General features: G+C 39.3%; 1 protein-coding gene across 1 annotated transcript in view; it reads right to left on the bottom strand.

Annotated features, from left to right (window-relative positions):
• Window positions 1–16,078, bottom strand: part of PDE1C (phosphodiesterase 1C) — a 308,630-nt gene that overhangs the window by 64,755 nt on the left and 227,797 nt on the right. Inside the window, exons 6-10 of the mRNA XM_067291281.1 lie at window positions 15,241–15,354; window positions 14,183–14,365; window positions 11,228–11,294; window positions 5,002–5,118; window positions 3,512–3,652 (exon numbers count right to left, since the gene is read on the bottom strand). Of these exons, the coding sequence (XP_067147382.1) occupies window positions 3,512–3,652; window positions 5,002–5,118; window positions 11,228–11,294; window positions 14,183–14,365; window positions 15,241–15,354 (622 nt within the window). The remainder of the gene's footprint in view (window positions 1–3,511; window positions 3,653–5,001; window positions 5,119–11,227; window positions 11,295–14,182; window positions 14,366–15,240; window positions 15,355–16,078) is intronic.

The raw sequence follows: 16,078 nt of genomic DNA, 5'->3' as shown, positions 1-16,078 counted from the left end.
GCTGCTGAAAACAGAAGGATTATACCTGTATGATATTATCAGCTATATGAAGCTGATATAGGCAGGTACATTATTCTCCACCCCTCCCCACTGAAATCTTTGGTATGGGTTTGGTTTTTTTTTATACGCAAATCCTCTGCCATCACCATCTCCTTAGGTAGTGGCAGCTCACAGGCACTGGTTCCACTGTAAAAAACTGACTGGCCTATAATACTCACCTGGCTATTATTTCCTAAAGATTTATCAGTTGGGGAAAAGGAGAAAGTAGAGAAGTCATAAGGAAAAGATTGCTTCGTTTTTTTTCTCCAAAGCCTTTCTTCACACTCAGACAAAACACGTTTTTAATTCAATAACATGAGCTTACATCCAAAGCAGTTTAATGGAGCAAGGACACAGAAAATTAAGCAAACTTTTCTGCATTTGGTGGCACTTAAGTGAGTAAGTGTCAAGCTAGAGAATGAATATCTTGTCCTAGACTGAATGAAACATAGGATTGATACTGAAATATACACAGCCAGCATGCAGACAGCCAAGAATTTAATTGTTTATTAATATTTTGATCATAGATGGTTTTGATCATTTTGATCTTTTGCCTGAAACCAACGAGTAGGTAATGAGAAGTCCAATTATGTGAAAAAGGAAACAGAGTTTTATTATTATCATAATTGTTTTGCTCTGTTTCCTTCCCTTGCCTTTTACCTTATGCCTTACAGCTTTAGTACATGCCATTTTCAAATGCAAGTCAATAGCCTTACAGGCAGTGAGTTCTCAACAGAAAAATGTTTAAAATAGTTAGAATTGGGCACTGAAAAATTTATTGGGAAGTTAAACACATCCATACAAATAATCTGTGCAATATAACAGAGGTAGCAAAACTGAAGAAACCATCAAGATGATAGAAAATTCCCACACCATCTTTCCTGAATAGCTCAAATCCTCACCCTGCCCTAAAGGGGCACAAAAAACCCAAGGTGACTGAGAATGTGAGGTAACAGTGCTTAGACTAAGACTATTCCTGAAGTGATAAAAAAATACATAAACTAAATCTCCCACTGGCTGCTTTAAAACACAGTTTTAAGAGAGAAAGAGGAAGATATATGAGAGCATTCAAATAGGAGTTTTCTTGGCCAACATGCATGGAAGCATCAACACATCTCTAGTTCACCAGATGGGCAAAAAAGCTTCACCTGAATGGTAGGAATCAATCATGAAATGGCAGCTTTGCTGAGAAAACTAACTGTGCAGAAAAAAATAGCTCCTGAGCTCATCTGGCTTTAACATCTTTAACCCCACAGCAAGTAGGGAGCATGCCATGGTACAAACACCTTGTTTCTAATTAACACCACTATCTGTTTTACTCCTGTTTGGAGCCATGGAGCAAACTAGCATTTATCCAGCACGGGCGACTGGAGCCCAGGACCTGCAGCAAACCAAATAACACACTAAACTGACAGCATAGGTGCACCTCAGTGATTTCATAGCAAGTTTGCTATGTACATACGCAAAAAACATGCTTCTTCTACCTGCCACATGGTCTCTCTCTCTCGGAGAGAAAAAATCCCAAACTATGTTACAGCTCACTCATGTAATTGATGTCCTTCAAGTTCTCTCTTTGTTAACAAGAGAAGCCAAGCTCCAGGAGTAGCAGAATAAAAAAAAAACAACTCAGCACTGAGGCAACATGAGCTAGAATAAAATAGCACTCATTCTTTCATAGCTGAGTTGCAGCTAAGATGCTAACAGGCCAAGAAGCAGCAAAGTAGAAAAAGGCAATTCTGAACATACACAGGAGTGTTGCTGAACATGCGGCACTGCTTTTATGCAGTCACTTTTCAGGGCCCCAAATGAAGTGTCCTTCTTAAGCTGTTCGAGGAGAAGAATGGGATCAATTTGTTCATAATGTAATTCACATTACTCAACATTTTAAATATTCTTAATGATTACAGTCTTCAGTGCATTTTCATTAACCAATTCCTATAAAAGCAGTAGCGACCAATTTGGGATCTCAGATGGAGTTTTGATTATGTATTCATACTAGTTGCAAATTTGAGTTAAATCCTATTTACTTCAGACAAAATCAGGCATAACTGATGTAACTTAGGTCAGAATCAGGCAGTCTGGACCAGGTTTTTGAAGAAATTCCTCAAAGAAATCAGACTCTATAAGTATTACCACTATTGGGTACAATCTACACTGAACACAGCAGACTCAGAACATGTTCACAGGAGGCACTGGAGCACATTACTCCTGAGAGAAAAGCATTCAGTTTAGCTTCAGAATTGAGAGCAATACTATCGTGGCAATACGGGGTTAGAGAAAGGCAGGCCATGCAAACAATATGTCATTCCTAAGCTTAAGCAACTACATAGTTTCTGAAACTGGCCTAATAGACATATCAGAAGTTACACTACACCTTGTTAGCTTGCACTTTTCTGTCCCAGGCTCCACCACACAGCACAGCCTAGCCTGCAGCATTTATTTAAGTTCTTCATCGATTTGTGGAGAAAAAGGAGTCATCAAAGTAAAGGCAGAGACACAAGTATTCCTAAGAGTGTTGAAGGCTGCAGATTTTTATAGTGATGTCCTCCAGCACACCTAAGATACTAATGCCACACAAAACAATGTTGGAAACTGTTTGGACAGATGCAAACATGCAATCTCATCATTTTCTTGAACAGTTCTCAGTAATAGAGCTTGGAACAGTTGGAGAGTATTCAGTAAGGTATGAGCTGCAGTAAAAGCCTAAACTTTTGTTGATCTAGATTCAGATCTGTGCACTACATTGCAAGAGTCCCTGCAGGGTCCAACTACAGGTGCTTGCTTTGGCTACTTTTGAAAAGTTGTAAGTGAAAGTATTTCAGTAAAATAAAGCACAATACAATAGAATTGCAGGTACACAGCACTTATAAGAATCTTGAGATACTATTTCCACTTCAGAGGCGGAAAACAGAGGTGCAAAGCAAATAACGGGAGGAATCATTTCCTCAGTCTTCAGCTGTCTGCAGGTGCTCTATGTAAGCCAGCTCAGCTGGCTTTGCTGTAGGGAGTGGATGGAGATCAGCATCTCCAGATGGTTCATGTCATCCTCAGATAAGTGGAATGAATTGCCCTCTGAAGGTACCGCCTTGCCCCACTAAGTAAAAAGAAAGCTTAGACATTTTGTTTCTAGGTGGATCAAGTTAGCTTAAATGAACCCCAACAAAAATGACTTGCCAGAATCACCCAGGAGAGCTGTAGCAGAGTGGGGAATCGAGCCTGGATTTCTCATGGTTAACTCTTTACCTTCTGGCTCATTCATGCTCTCTCAGATCACTGTTAAAAGTTATCAATATCTTCACTCCCCTTCTTTTTCTAAATAATTTTAAGCATCTACTTTTCATTAGAACAGCCATATCAAATGAATTTTGTCAACAGGGCAAATGGGTTCTACTGTGGATAAACATCATCTCTTTAGTGAGCAAAAACTGCTGTAATCTCATTATGCATTCAGGATGCCAACTCCTGTACTTACCGCTACGCCTGTCTTAAATAGGAGGTAATGGACTGTCTGTGTCACATCTGCAGCGTGCATTAGGTTGTGATATGGATTTTTGTGTTTGCTGTACCCAACCTCCAGAGCTTCCACAAAGGAGACCAGGGCAGAAATGGGGATCTAAGAAAAGCAGCACAAAGTTAAAAATGAAATAATTATCTTTAATTGTTAGCATTTGGAGGGGGAGAGACCCTAAAGAACAGTTTGTATTTCACAAATAAATAACACCCTAAAACACCTTAAAGAGACCCTCAAGAGACACAGTGAATCAAGTTTACTTCCTCAAACTGGCTTCCCATCCGTAATCATATTATGGATGAATCATTCCCTCCCACATAAATACACACAAGTCAGAACACTACTAAATGCCGGCTGGAAGACACATGCAGTACGAAAAGTAACAGAAAGCACTTGATTGATTGTCCCTGGAGAAATATTCTAACTAGGTCACAAGTGTCTGTCTGTTCCCCTCACAACCCACTGGTATATATCACTGCTTTACTACTCACATCTCAGATTTTTTAATGAAACACACCATAGAGCAGGTCTGAGATACTCTGTTAAGAGCAGTATCATTTATCAGATCTCTGGTTTTTTACTGCCAAATCCAGCCTACACACATATTATGGGCTTGCCATGTATTTTCTCCACTGTGCACACTGGAGAAAATGAAATTCAGAGGCTTTCTAGGGAGGAGGTTTTGCAGGTGGTGTCAGCTGCATATATATGCAACTGGCAACATGGGTTCTCCAATGCTTATTTCATCTACTTAAACAGCAAATATTGTAAACTCTCATATTTCTATAGCTAGAGTGGCACTGTTTTACTCTTGGATGTATCATGGGAGGGTGCAGTTCCGACCAACTATCATCTTTGGATGTTTCTCACCACACACAGGCAGTTTCTGAAGACGTACAGGTGTTGGAGATATTTGTAAACCCTTTACAGCCAAAATAAGTGGGAAACCCCAGAAAGGATAAGCACCAATGGAGGAAGGGATAATGGAGTATTTGGGTGGGGACAATGGAAAAGATCTTCTGAGAACAATGTGTTCATGATCCAAAGTTAAGCCTGTTTGAAGCTGGAGTAAAAGATACAAAGCATTTGGATCTGGAAACTTCGGTGTCAAGCCAAGCTCTCACTTTTTTTCCATGCATGCTTGAGATGCTTATGAATCTCCAGAGAATGACACCATCATTCCCACAGGATCAAGTGTAATATATTTCCCATTGACTTCAGTGGGGAAGCCTGTTTGGAACCTATCCTTCTTCATGGTGTCCCATTGCAATTAAATAACATTTAGTCCTGCTTACTGCAAATACATTATTTTAACACTTTAGGGGAAACTACAGTGAGCACAAAGCCCTCAGATACAGTTAAAATTGCATTCTGAATGGAACAAAGCAGAATGAGACTGAAGTTCAACAAAATCTGAGATGGAGGAAGAGACACATTTTATAACTACTGACCTTGAAACGGTTGATCAGATCGTAGCGTGTGAGAAGTTCATAGAAAATGAATTTCAGTGCATGATCCCCACTGGCATCATTTAGTGCAAATACATCAAAGGACCACTTGTCTACATTCTGCAAGAGGTGGGAAGAAAAGAGGGTTAATATGGTCATCCCTTTTTAAAATCATAGCGCAATTTCTGTCACTTTAAATCTTTTACAAATGGAGGAGCATCATTTGATGGACAATGAGAGAGGGGGTGTAAGTGTATAGCTTTATTTTAACTTATTCAATTCCTTTTAACCAATGCAGAGTATATTTTACTCTTCAGTATTGTATGATTGGAGTTTAAGAAGCTTCCATTCAGAACACTTTTATTTCATCTGTTTGTTTATTCTAACCACAGCAATTCGCCCTTCCTGAATTTAATCAGCAAAGGCTAAATCCAAAAATGTAAGAATCATGGTTTGGCTTAGTACTTGAAACACTGGGATGGCTCCATAGCGGCTGAACTTACCCATCTCTGCCCCTTTACCCATGTGCTATGGCTAGGAAAACAATATTCATATTGAAGGAGACTGGAATAATGAAGATACACTTTTTAATGATATTAAAGTCTCTTAATTTTGCTGTCTCTAAAGAGTCCTCACAACTTTATATTGTGAGAAAAGCACTCCAATGCTTCACTCACACTAAAAATGGAACAAGACGATAGTCTCTTTTGCAGTAAAAAAAATACAGACACCTTTGGTCATATTTTCACCACTTGTTACTCAGTCAACCAAAGCAATAAATAACTAGAAGGACTGTTTTGCTATACCCAAGAGTAAACCAGTTCCTTCTGGTTTTAATATTAATTCTAAATTGTGCTTATTGCAGCTACAATTGAACAAAGATAGCATGCACCTAATTTGCTTTATACTTTTTAAAAGTTAAGTGAGTTCCCTGGGGCTTTCAGAAAACTACAGATCAGGAGAAAAATCACAACAATGTTACATTAAGTGCTAACACTGATATGAAAAATAACCTTTATAAAATAAGTGTAAATACCTAAATTCAGTTAGGAGAGTTCCACTCAGCTGTAAATGATATACTAGTGCTGGGGGTGGTCAGTCAAGAGATGGAGGAGGAAAAGTGCAACTCCCAGCTCATACAGCTAAACTATAAGGTATAAACCTACTTGCAGAAGGTTGAGTTCAATCTCAGCTCCTAGGGAAGTCTGTGGGAACTGGCGGCACTCATTATTTAGCAAGATAAGATATCTAGCTCCTTGATCTCAGAATAGGATGTTCCTGAAATCCCATGAACCTTTCACTCCTTCTCCTAGCAACAAAGAGTAAAGGTGCACGAGGAGTTATAGCTAGAAGGATAATATACAGATCAACAGCACAGCTGCGTCTCGCACAGCGCCTTAATCTCTCTCGCCTGCTGAAAACTTTGATGTGCTTCAGCAGGGACATACTTGTGCATATCCGAATGACTCTACTTAAACTGAATGTTAAAGATTGACATCTATAAATTGAAGTTTCTCTCCACTTTCAATCTCTGTTGCAGGTTGGCTCCCATTTCCTCAAGGCACTTTCACCAAGAAAGAAAAATGACTGCATTTCATATATACATGTGTACAGCTGGCTTTGGGTCTCAATGCAAGAAATGGGGAGTGGCCAGATATCATGTTAGGTAGAGAATTGTTAAGAAACAGAGTTCATCTAAAAAAATACCATCCTTTTTAGCAATACTAAAAATGCTAAATTACATTTCTCTACCAAACTCTTAAAGGCCAATCCATCTTCATTGTGTGTCATCACAGTTGCGGAACTATGACTACGCTGTTCCAGGTGAGGACCTGACTTAAGGTCAAATGCAAAGGACCATGACCTTTAACTACCTTGCAGCCAGTCATTCATAAATCAGCATAGTTAGAAGACTTATGTGGTAAGCAAGACCAATGTATTTTGGTACCAGCCCTCTCCAGCGTGGGCTGATCCTGACAACCTTGCTACACCCATAGTAGTGATTACCCAGAGCTGAGTATGCCTCTTGAGAAAGTACAGTCCAAGGAGGAGCTAATTGGTGCCTCAAAGTCAGTGAACATCAAGGATGCTGAGGATTCACCTCTACTTTCATCAAGATTTTTCCACCTATCCCAGTAAATCATCTGCTTGCAGAGCAGTTGATTTTACAAGCTGTGTAGAGCCCGCATGTTGAAGGCAGGGTCAAGCTTCTCTGGAGATGATTTGTGGCCCAAGTCACAGAAGAGCAATCATAAATTGCAGCTTTTCAACATTTTCAGTAGGAGTTGGAGAGAGAAAACAAACAGGAGAGGAAAAATTTCCACCAACAGAACAGGCTTTAAAGTCTTTGAACAAACTTGGAAAATGGGCAAAGAAATTAGTGTCCAAAGCACCTACTTTTTCCACTTAAAGGTTGCATTGTTTTTAGAGTGTTTATTTTTGTTTTGTAATCACTTATTTTAGTCAAAGAAGCAAACAAATTTAAAACTTGCATGTATATTACAATTTTTTTGGTTGCCATGACAATGAAAATAATGTTTCAACTATGTTGCTATTGAATTCACTGTAAGGCAGTCTTAACCTGCAGAAATAAAAACTTTCATGTTCCTTTACATATTTTCTTTTTGAAGCTCATGATATGCTTTTGCAGCAGATGAAATGTTCCAGGTACATGTGATCGCAAACAGTAGATCAAAATTGTCCTTTTGCACCAAATAAGGGTTAACTACAAAGATGCTAATTTCACAATAGAGCCATTTAGATTTCACTGAGGGAGAAATCCTTGCTCTTATCAAGTCAACAGGAGTTTTGCTAGTGACAATAATGACAACATTTTATCCTAAATAACTAGTGGAGAAAAAATCCTCTTAATGGAAACATGGAAGGAAGTGTCACAGATAGCTTAGAGGTTTGCAGTAATATGAGTTACACTTTGAAAATTAGTGTATTACATGACGTTTAAAGAAAAAATTAACATAGAAGTGTCCCTTGTACCGGGGAGAGATCTAAAAGGAAGCAGAACTTCACAGATGTCTTGTGATGGGGGGAAAATGCTGCTTGCTCTCCCTAAGAGTAGTGAGGCATGGGAAACTTTCCGGGCTAGATCTGCCTCTAGGTCATTGGTCCTACAGGCTCAGCTGAAGTGTCATATGCTGCCCTAATGCCACATATACTCACTGTGCTGTAACTGAATATAAACCCAGATTTTACTGTCTCTATGTCCTGTGCATTTATTTCTGGACCACTGCTTGGCCTTTACTTGGGGGAACCCAGGGATAAAGTGAAACACCAGTTCTTCCCAAATGCTCAATTTCCTGTCTTTCCATCTGTCCTTAACCTTGGAGACTTAATTTGTTTTATAAGCCAACAAGCAGATTCAGGGATAGATGCTGCTCAACACTACTGGCAGGACTGACATTTCAGTTGCCACAGTCAAGCATATGTCTATACTGTAAACACTGTAAATAACAGTTTGTGTATTCACTACCTGAATGTTAGCAGGTAGGCATGGGAATCAGAAAAGGCTGAAAAAATCACTTCTAGAGCAGGCAAAAATTTCATCAATTAGTTAATGTTAAGTTCAGTCTCCAGTGCTACACTGCTGAACAGCAGATCAGCACGACTTGCTGGGTAAATGAACATACTTATTCAGGTATGTCTGTATTAATGGTATGTATAGCCATTCCTCAAATGAGAAACAAGTCTGAATGCCCCTGTTGTGGCTATAGGTCTTGTGTCATCACACCAACATCATGCAGAAGGACACCTGGCTACTGCACAATTAGTATCTGATACATAGATAAAGCCAGATCCTACGCAACCATATTTGTCTAACTTCTAATCCACTGAAAAAGTGAGAGAGATAATCTGCCGAGGACTTACACTGCTACCACTACATCTGCATTCTTTGCAGGAGCTGCAGTATTTCAATGCTTTATTAAAATCATGCAATCTCATTTTGCCAAGCTAATTCCACAGCTTTGGGCTGCTCAGTGCAGACATCCTGTTGGCCATGGAAGCAAAAAGGAGAATGCATCATTCAAAAATTTACTAGTTTTGAATCCATGATGTCCCAACCCTTGTCCTTATTGCCATGACTCTGAGGGGAATGTTGATTATGGCAATCCAGAACAGCTGAAGAGATGTGTGTGGTACACTCCTACACCCTTCCACATGCTTAAAACATCAGCTTGTTTTACAGAGGTCACCAAGCAGTCAGGTAGCTGCAATTCTATTTGGGGGGGACGGGGAGGTTGTTCTTTTTTTTTTTTTTTTTAACTTGGCTCTACTAGATTGAAGCAAGCAACAAAATGTACCATCTCCCATTAAGGAGAAGGGACTGAGACATTTAAGTTGAGGTATTATTTCAAAGACAGAAGACATTTTTCAAAACAAGTAACACCCTTTTCAACCAGTTCCACTACCCATTTTGAGGCCATCCTGGCAGAGACATTCTCAAAATAGTTTTGAAAAAATACATCCTAGAGTAGACAGTGGCCAAGCTGGCGTTATTTCACCCAGAGCAAAATTAGTCAATGCCTTTCTTGTTATTGATGTGTCTTGACTTCCTCTAGCTTAATCAGTTTTGTTTATGTCCCTCAATCACTTAAAGATATACAACAGGTAGAGGGATTCTAGGAGGTTTATGTCTTTTTAGCTCTGAAGATCTTTGGAGATGAGGTATCATGATGGATATTTTCCCTCATAATCCGGCTATGGGATGTAGTTCCAAAAGAAGACTTTAGATCCCATTTGCAGGAAGGAAGCTAATATCTGTTAACCTAAAGTAGGAAAAAGGTGCAGATAGAATATTTCAACTTTGTACACAGGAATTTCAGCCTTTTGAGTTGTATCACTTATCCTCATGCAGAAGAAACTTACAGAGAACCTTTTATCAACCTGGAGATTAGGAATTGTTTTTCTGAGTGATTTTCATTAATTACTAGTTTATCTCCTTCAATATCTTGAACAATAAACACAGATGTTACATGCCTCCAGTATGATACAGGCTATTAAAACTGAACTGGAAGGTACCTTGAAATATAAGTTAGTCGATTACTTCCCTCAGCACTGGGCCAACTACACCTACATCATTCCCAATAGACGTTCATCTAATCTGTTTTTACAGGGCTCCACAATGCAGATTTTACAACTATTACAACTATATTACTGTTTAACTATCCTTATCCTTCCCAATTTTTTGCTGTTGTTGCAATTAAAACCCATTATATCTTATCCTATCCACCAAGGACATGAAGAACACATTATTCCAATTTTTATAGCAATCTTCTAAATAACTGAAAGTTGTCACTTCATTTCCTTTCAATCTTCCTCTCTCTAAACTGAATAGCCCAATTTCTGTCACTCTTTCCTTGAAGGTCATGTTTGATAATTCTTGCTGCACTCACCGAACCTTCTCCAACTGCTCCACATCTTTTGATGAGTTGTACTATCCAAAAAAACAAAAGGATTCAGTACCCTAACTGTAGGCCTTTCCAGTGCTGAGTGGAGCAAAAGGATCGCTTCATGAGTTTTACACTTAATGTTCCTGTATATACACCCCATGGTGTCACCTTCTTTCACCACTGCATAGCATGGTTGAACCCCATGCAACTTGTAATCTGCCTGATTCCCATACCTGCTTCTGCAAAGCTGCTATGTATATAGTTGGTTTCTAACCTGTATAAGCGGCCTTGATAATTCCTGACTATGTGAAGAACCTTACAGTTGCTTCATGAATCGAATCTTATTTTTTTCAGACTATTTCTGACCTTTCAGCCTTCCTCTGAAAATCACATAACTCAGCAAAGTCATTATTCCTAAACCAATTGTCAGCTTAAAGAGCTAAGGCTGAGCAATGCAAGAAATTCCCTTCTCTCACAGCAGCCAACTGCATTCCTTCTCCCACCCTCTCCATCCATGTTTTTTTTCCTCCCTGTGTGAGGCTGTTATTAATTTCAGCATGTTACTACGTCCTCAGTTTAAGCATTGTAACCTAGCACAGAGCTGTGACCTTTACAACTTGAAAATGGCCAGAGCCTAGAACTCTATTTTTTCCTTAACTGAAAGGATTTTCCCTTAGGTCAGTAAATGATTAATGCGTGTGACCTATACTCAGCTTCAGAGAGAAGGAGAGGGCGAGTACAAAGCCCTCCTCCCCCCAGTCAAATATTGCAGTGTTATTCTCATATTTCACACAAAAAAACCCACAACTTTTTATTGGGATTACCTTTAGCGCTCCAATTACAGCTGGTGGGTAGCTCAAGCCGACCATATTTGACGTCCGTCTGTACATTCTACCAAGATAAAACAGTAAAAAAATTAAACAAAAAAAATCATAAGTCAACAGACGCTTTCAAGAGACCTTATTTATCCAAGCAAACCCTGACTGTAGTTCATTTTTCCTTCCTAACTTGCACATATATCCTCTGTATCATTCTTACTCTATGGCCTAAATGGAGACCCTACACTTCCTAGTATCTCATAACTTGGTCACCTGGCAAGACATCAGTGAGTATCTGTCAATATCAGATCTTCAAGAGGAAAAGGCTACACCTCAAATAAACAAAATGTTCCCCATTCTCCATTGCAGATGACCAGACTGCTCTTTCAGTTCCCTTTGTCCTTGCTGGTCCAGCATGCAAGCTAATTCTAAATGCAGTTCAGAAAACATTTATTGTCTGCAATGAATCAACTCCTGTTTGGTACAGATGTTACTTTTGTCTGCATTTTTTAAGATTGGCCTAGAATCTTTTGGATTTGTGTGTGTGTGTGTGTGTGTGTGTGTTTAAGAATAAGGCAATAATCAACATCTGCAACCATATTAAACAAAGCACTGAAGTATGTATTAGATTTTAAATATGGTTTCAGGCTACACTGTGTTTAACAGGCTTGGATGAATGCAGGAAGACTGACACAGTTGAACTGCCTTTCCACAATTCATCCTTTTTTACACTTAAACAACCTAGGACTAAAAGGAGATCATGGAAAGCTGTCTTTTTGCATCTAAACTGATCCTGTGTGAACTCTCCCTTCACTTTCTTTTCTCCTTGCCATGTTCTGCACTCCAACCTGAAAACAAATCAGCCCCCTTTGCAGAGTTCCTTTAACTTCTCCCATCCATGAATAAAGAACTTCTAACCCCTTCCTCCCTCATCTGCTCCTCTTGGGAGCCCAATAGCTTTCTCTTAAGTGACATTTAAGTCCCTCTCCCCTAGCTCAGGGGAACTACGACTCTCTTCTGGAGCCATACCGTTTCTGAACATTTCCTCCTTTGGGCCACACTAATTCAGATCAGCTAGAATACAGCCACCTTCAGCTTTTTCTCTGCAGTTCACTCATGTCCTTGTTGAGCAAGTCCCTCCCCTGCATATGCATCCCCCAGGATGGAAAAAATATGCTCAACCCTCTGTCTAAACTCTGATCTGGCTGACAAGGAAAGAGTGGGGACTATTTTAGAGCAAGGTCCTTCTCTCTTCTCAGGCCTCACTGAGACCAGTAGGTTACCCCAAGACCACTCCACCTTTACTCCTTCCAAGGTCTTTCTTTCCAAGAGACTGAAAGGGCTACACACAGTCCACACTCCTCACCAGCCCTACAGAGGTCCAACTCAATTATTCCCCTTCACATCAGTATCACAGATGAGGTGGCAGGCTTTTGATAATTCAACCGTTTCAAGAGCTGATAGTACTTTCAATAAAATTTTGAAAGACCTGTTCAAAAATATTAATTACAAACTTAAAAAAAAAAAATTGAACATTCTATGACAAAACCAATTTGAAAATGTTGGAATCTTTTTCCACAAATATACCTTTTTATTTAGGTTCAACCATATAAGTCAGTTATTTATCTATAAAATGTGAAGCATGAAGCCAGGGCCTGATATAGTCCACTGGCTTGTCACCCATAACAGTATATAAGTTGCTGTCTGCATTAGAGTCTGAGTGCAGAACAATTTCAAACAATAAAAAACCTGACAAAAAGTCACTCTTAACAAGAAAAAAAAAAGTATCTAAATTCATTACATTGCTCTTCTCAAAAATGCATTAAGAGTGAAGGTTAATTCACAAACAGCCTGTCAAATTTGGGAGAAACATGTTCAAAGGAGAAATGACAGCTGACACTTCCCTGTTGGTCTTATCAAAATTCGCTGCCACTTTTAACATGCGTATAACAACTTCCTGAGTTTTCAGGTACACAGATTAAAAATCATCTATCAATACGTAGGAGGAAGCTTCTGAGTTTCTGGGTGGCCTGTGGTCCAGTGTCTGATATACCATTCAATACAGAAGACTGGTAGGCTGTCAGTGAGATTCTGATAAACAGCATTGCTAACCTACTGTGACTGCGGTGAATACTTCCTTTGGAGAGTAACTACACAGAACAAGGCTCTCTGCAAATGGCAGCAAGAGCTCAATGGAAAGAGCTCTGCAGTGGTCTGAAATTCCCATCCATTTGTGAATTGAGTTTCACGGCTGAGATATGGGATGTGCTGGCTCATGCGTTGTCTAAAGTCTGCTGACTATTTTCACGTGTGTGAGCCCTCCTTCCAGCATGAAAGGAGGACGTCAGGAAAGAATGGTTACTCAATAAGAAAAGGTAAGACAGGAAATAAATCCAAATTCAAATAACTAAATGTTTTAAAGGATTCAAAAGTTAAATTAGTTTTAGAAGTAAGTTCTGATGCAAACCATTACTAAGAAGGCTGAGAGGGCTAAATGGGTTTTTTGAAATCCTCTGAGTTCCAAACTTTTCACATCAGTCTTGGTTCATAAGGGTATTATATAATTCAGGAAGGTAATAATATGATATCATATTTTCTTCTTTTTCTTATCAACCCTTCATAAGAAATACTAGACAACAGAGGTAAATAGAGGCCAGAGAGAGACAGGTCTGCACTGACTGTATTATAAACTTTCATTCCTGACATAGGGCTATGCAGAGGGGTACATGATCTGTCAAAATTATTCCAACAATGCTATTACATATGTATTATGCTAAGAACAGGTCAATATGTGCTGCTTCAGGTTGCATTCTATTATCCAATCCCAGATTTCCAGGAGTTATTCACCTCTATGTAGAAATATCTTTAGAAGCACATTAAATTATTCTTCATCCAACACTGCAGGTACAATCTGCAGTACCTGGATAGCTACCAGAACAAAGTAATTACATGATTCTTTACCTTTCCACAAATATCCCAGCTTGTACTGCATGGACAATACTCCTGAACCGTGGTTTTTCTTCAGACCTTTTGAGCATCATCCCCATTTGCCGCGTGAAGGTAGAAGCCAACCAGTCCCGGACCTCAGAGGGCACAGAGTCTGACTGGATGTCACTGAGCTCATCTTCTGTGTCCAGTAAACGCCTAGAAGGGGGAGGAAAAAGATAGGTAAATAGAGGATTCCCTAAGAGAGCACTGCAACTTCATTAAGAAGAAAGAAACCTGCAATATATTCTAATTAAAGCAGTTGTTAAAAGTCTTCTGTTCATAAGCCCTAACGGAACACATTTTTACAGGTCCTCAACAGATTGTTTATTCTCATGTATAGTTGAATGCCAGATTGTGAAATTCACTACTACACCAACAAACAAGAAGGGTTAGCCTTCCAAAACACAACTACATAACCATCCACTGATTTCTCATCTTCAGCTCATCAATATTCATGACCTTTCTGCCCTTCAGAGCTCATTGATGGCCATGTCAAACTTCTCAATTAGTATCACAAAGTCCTCTCATTTCACATTCTGGTGAGAAAGTCATTTGTGGTGACTCTACAAGTGCAATTAATGTTGGCAAAATGGCGCATAACAGAGGGGAGAACTCCTCTGCAACATCTTACCAGTCCACCTCTATCACGACCTAGAGTAAAAATTTTCTGAATCTCAAAGAATTGATGTAAGTGAAAAGATCTGAGACTGTTCAAAAGGAATAGAGGGACAGGAATTTGGAAATTTGCAGAAAAAGTAGAGTCCAATTGTTATGAAGTCCTTTCTCTAAGAGAGTATACATTAAATTTATGATTGCTTTAGATTTTTTTTCCCCTCAAGAAACTTAAAGAAGCTTTTAGATCAAGGACTAAGGTCTGATCTCCACGGACTACAATATTTTAATGATTATAAACATATTGTCTATGAGTAATAAACCTTGGCTAAAACAACTTTACCAACTGACGTGTACATTACCTTATCATGATGTTGGTACTAGTTAGGAGCAGAACGCTGATATCTGTTTTAACTCACCTAGTTTCATCAATGTATACTGATTCAAGAACAGTAGCAGCATATTCCAAATTCTTCTTTAGGTCTACAACCGAAGCCTCGCCTCTCTCTAACTGCTTTACCAAAGACCGCAACCTAGAAGAGAAAAATAAGAATCTGATTAGCACAAAGAGGAAACAGGTTTAAGAGTGAGCATCACTTCAAAACTGAATCCAACATGAGACCTAGCATACATGATTAGCAAGTGAAAACTTCTGGAAGTCTACAAAGGTCTTTAAAACATATACAAGGAATCAACAAGTATTATTTTCCGAACATCAGTCTCAGTGATCCCAGACAAAACAACACATTATATTTAGGCTCAAGTAAGTGAGATATGAATGTCACCTACTCATATTGAAAGAAGTTAAAATAAAAACAACTTGAAATTTAACACAAGAGCTAAGAGAGGGCTATTTCATTCCAGCCATAAGAAAGGACATAACTTCTTCAGTAGTATCTGTTGGCAAATGTTAGCCATTTATCACAGAGTCACAGAAGCAGGCCGGAAGGGACCTCTGGAGATCATCGGGTCCAATCCCCCTGCTCAAGCAGGGTCAGCTAGAGCAGGCTGCCCAGGACCATGTCCAGTCAGGTTTTTAATATCTCCACAGATGGAGACTCCACAGCCTATCTGGGCAACCTGTTCCAGTGTTCAACTGCAATCACAGTGAAGAAGTGTCTTCTTGTGTTTAAGTGGGACTTCCTGTGTTTCAGTTTAGGCTCAGCACCTCTCATCCTGTCTCTGAGGACCACTGAAAAGAGTCTGACTCCATCTTCTTTACACCCTCCCTTCAGCTTAATTATACACATTGAGTAA

Source organism: Apteryx mantelli, chromosome 2 (assembly GCF_036417845.1).
Source record: "Apteryx mantelli isolate bAptMan1 chromosome 2, bAptMan1.hap1, whole genome shotgun sequence".
NCBI lineage: Eukaryota > Metazoa > Chordata > Aves > Apterygiformes > Apterygidae > Apteryx > Apteryx mantelli.
Note: the sequence above shows the minus strand (reverse complement) of the source record. Positions and strands in the feature narration are given on the sequence as shown.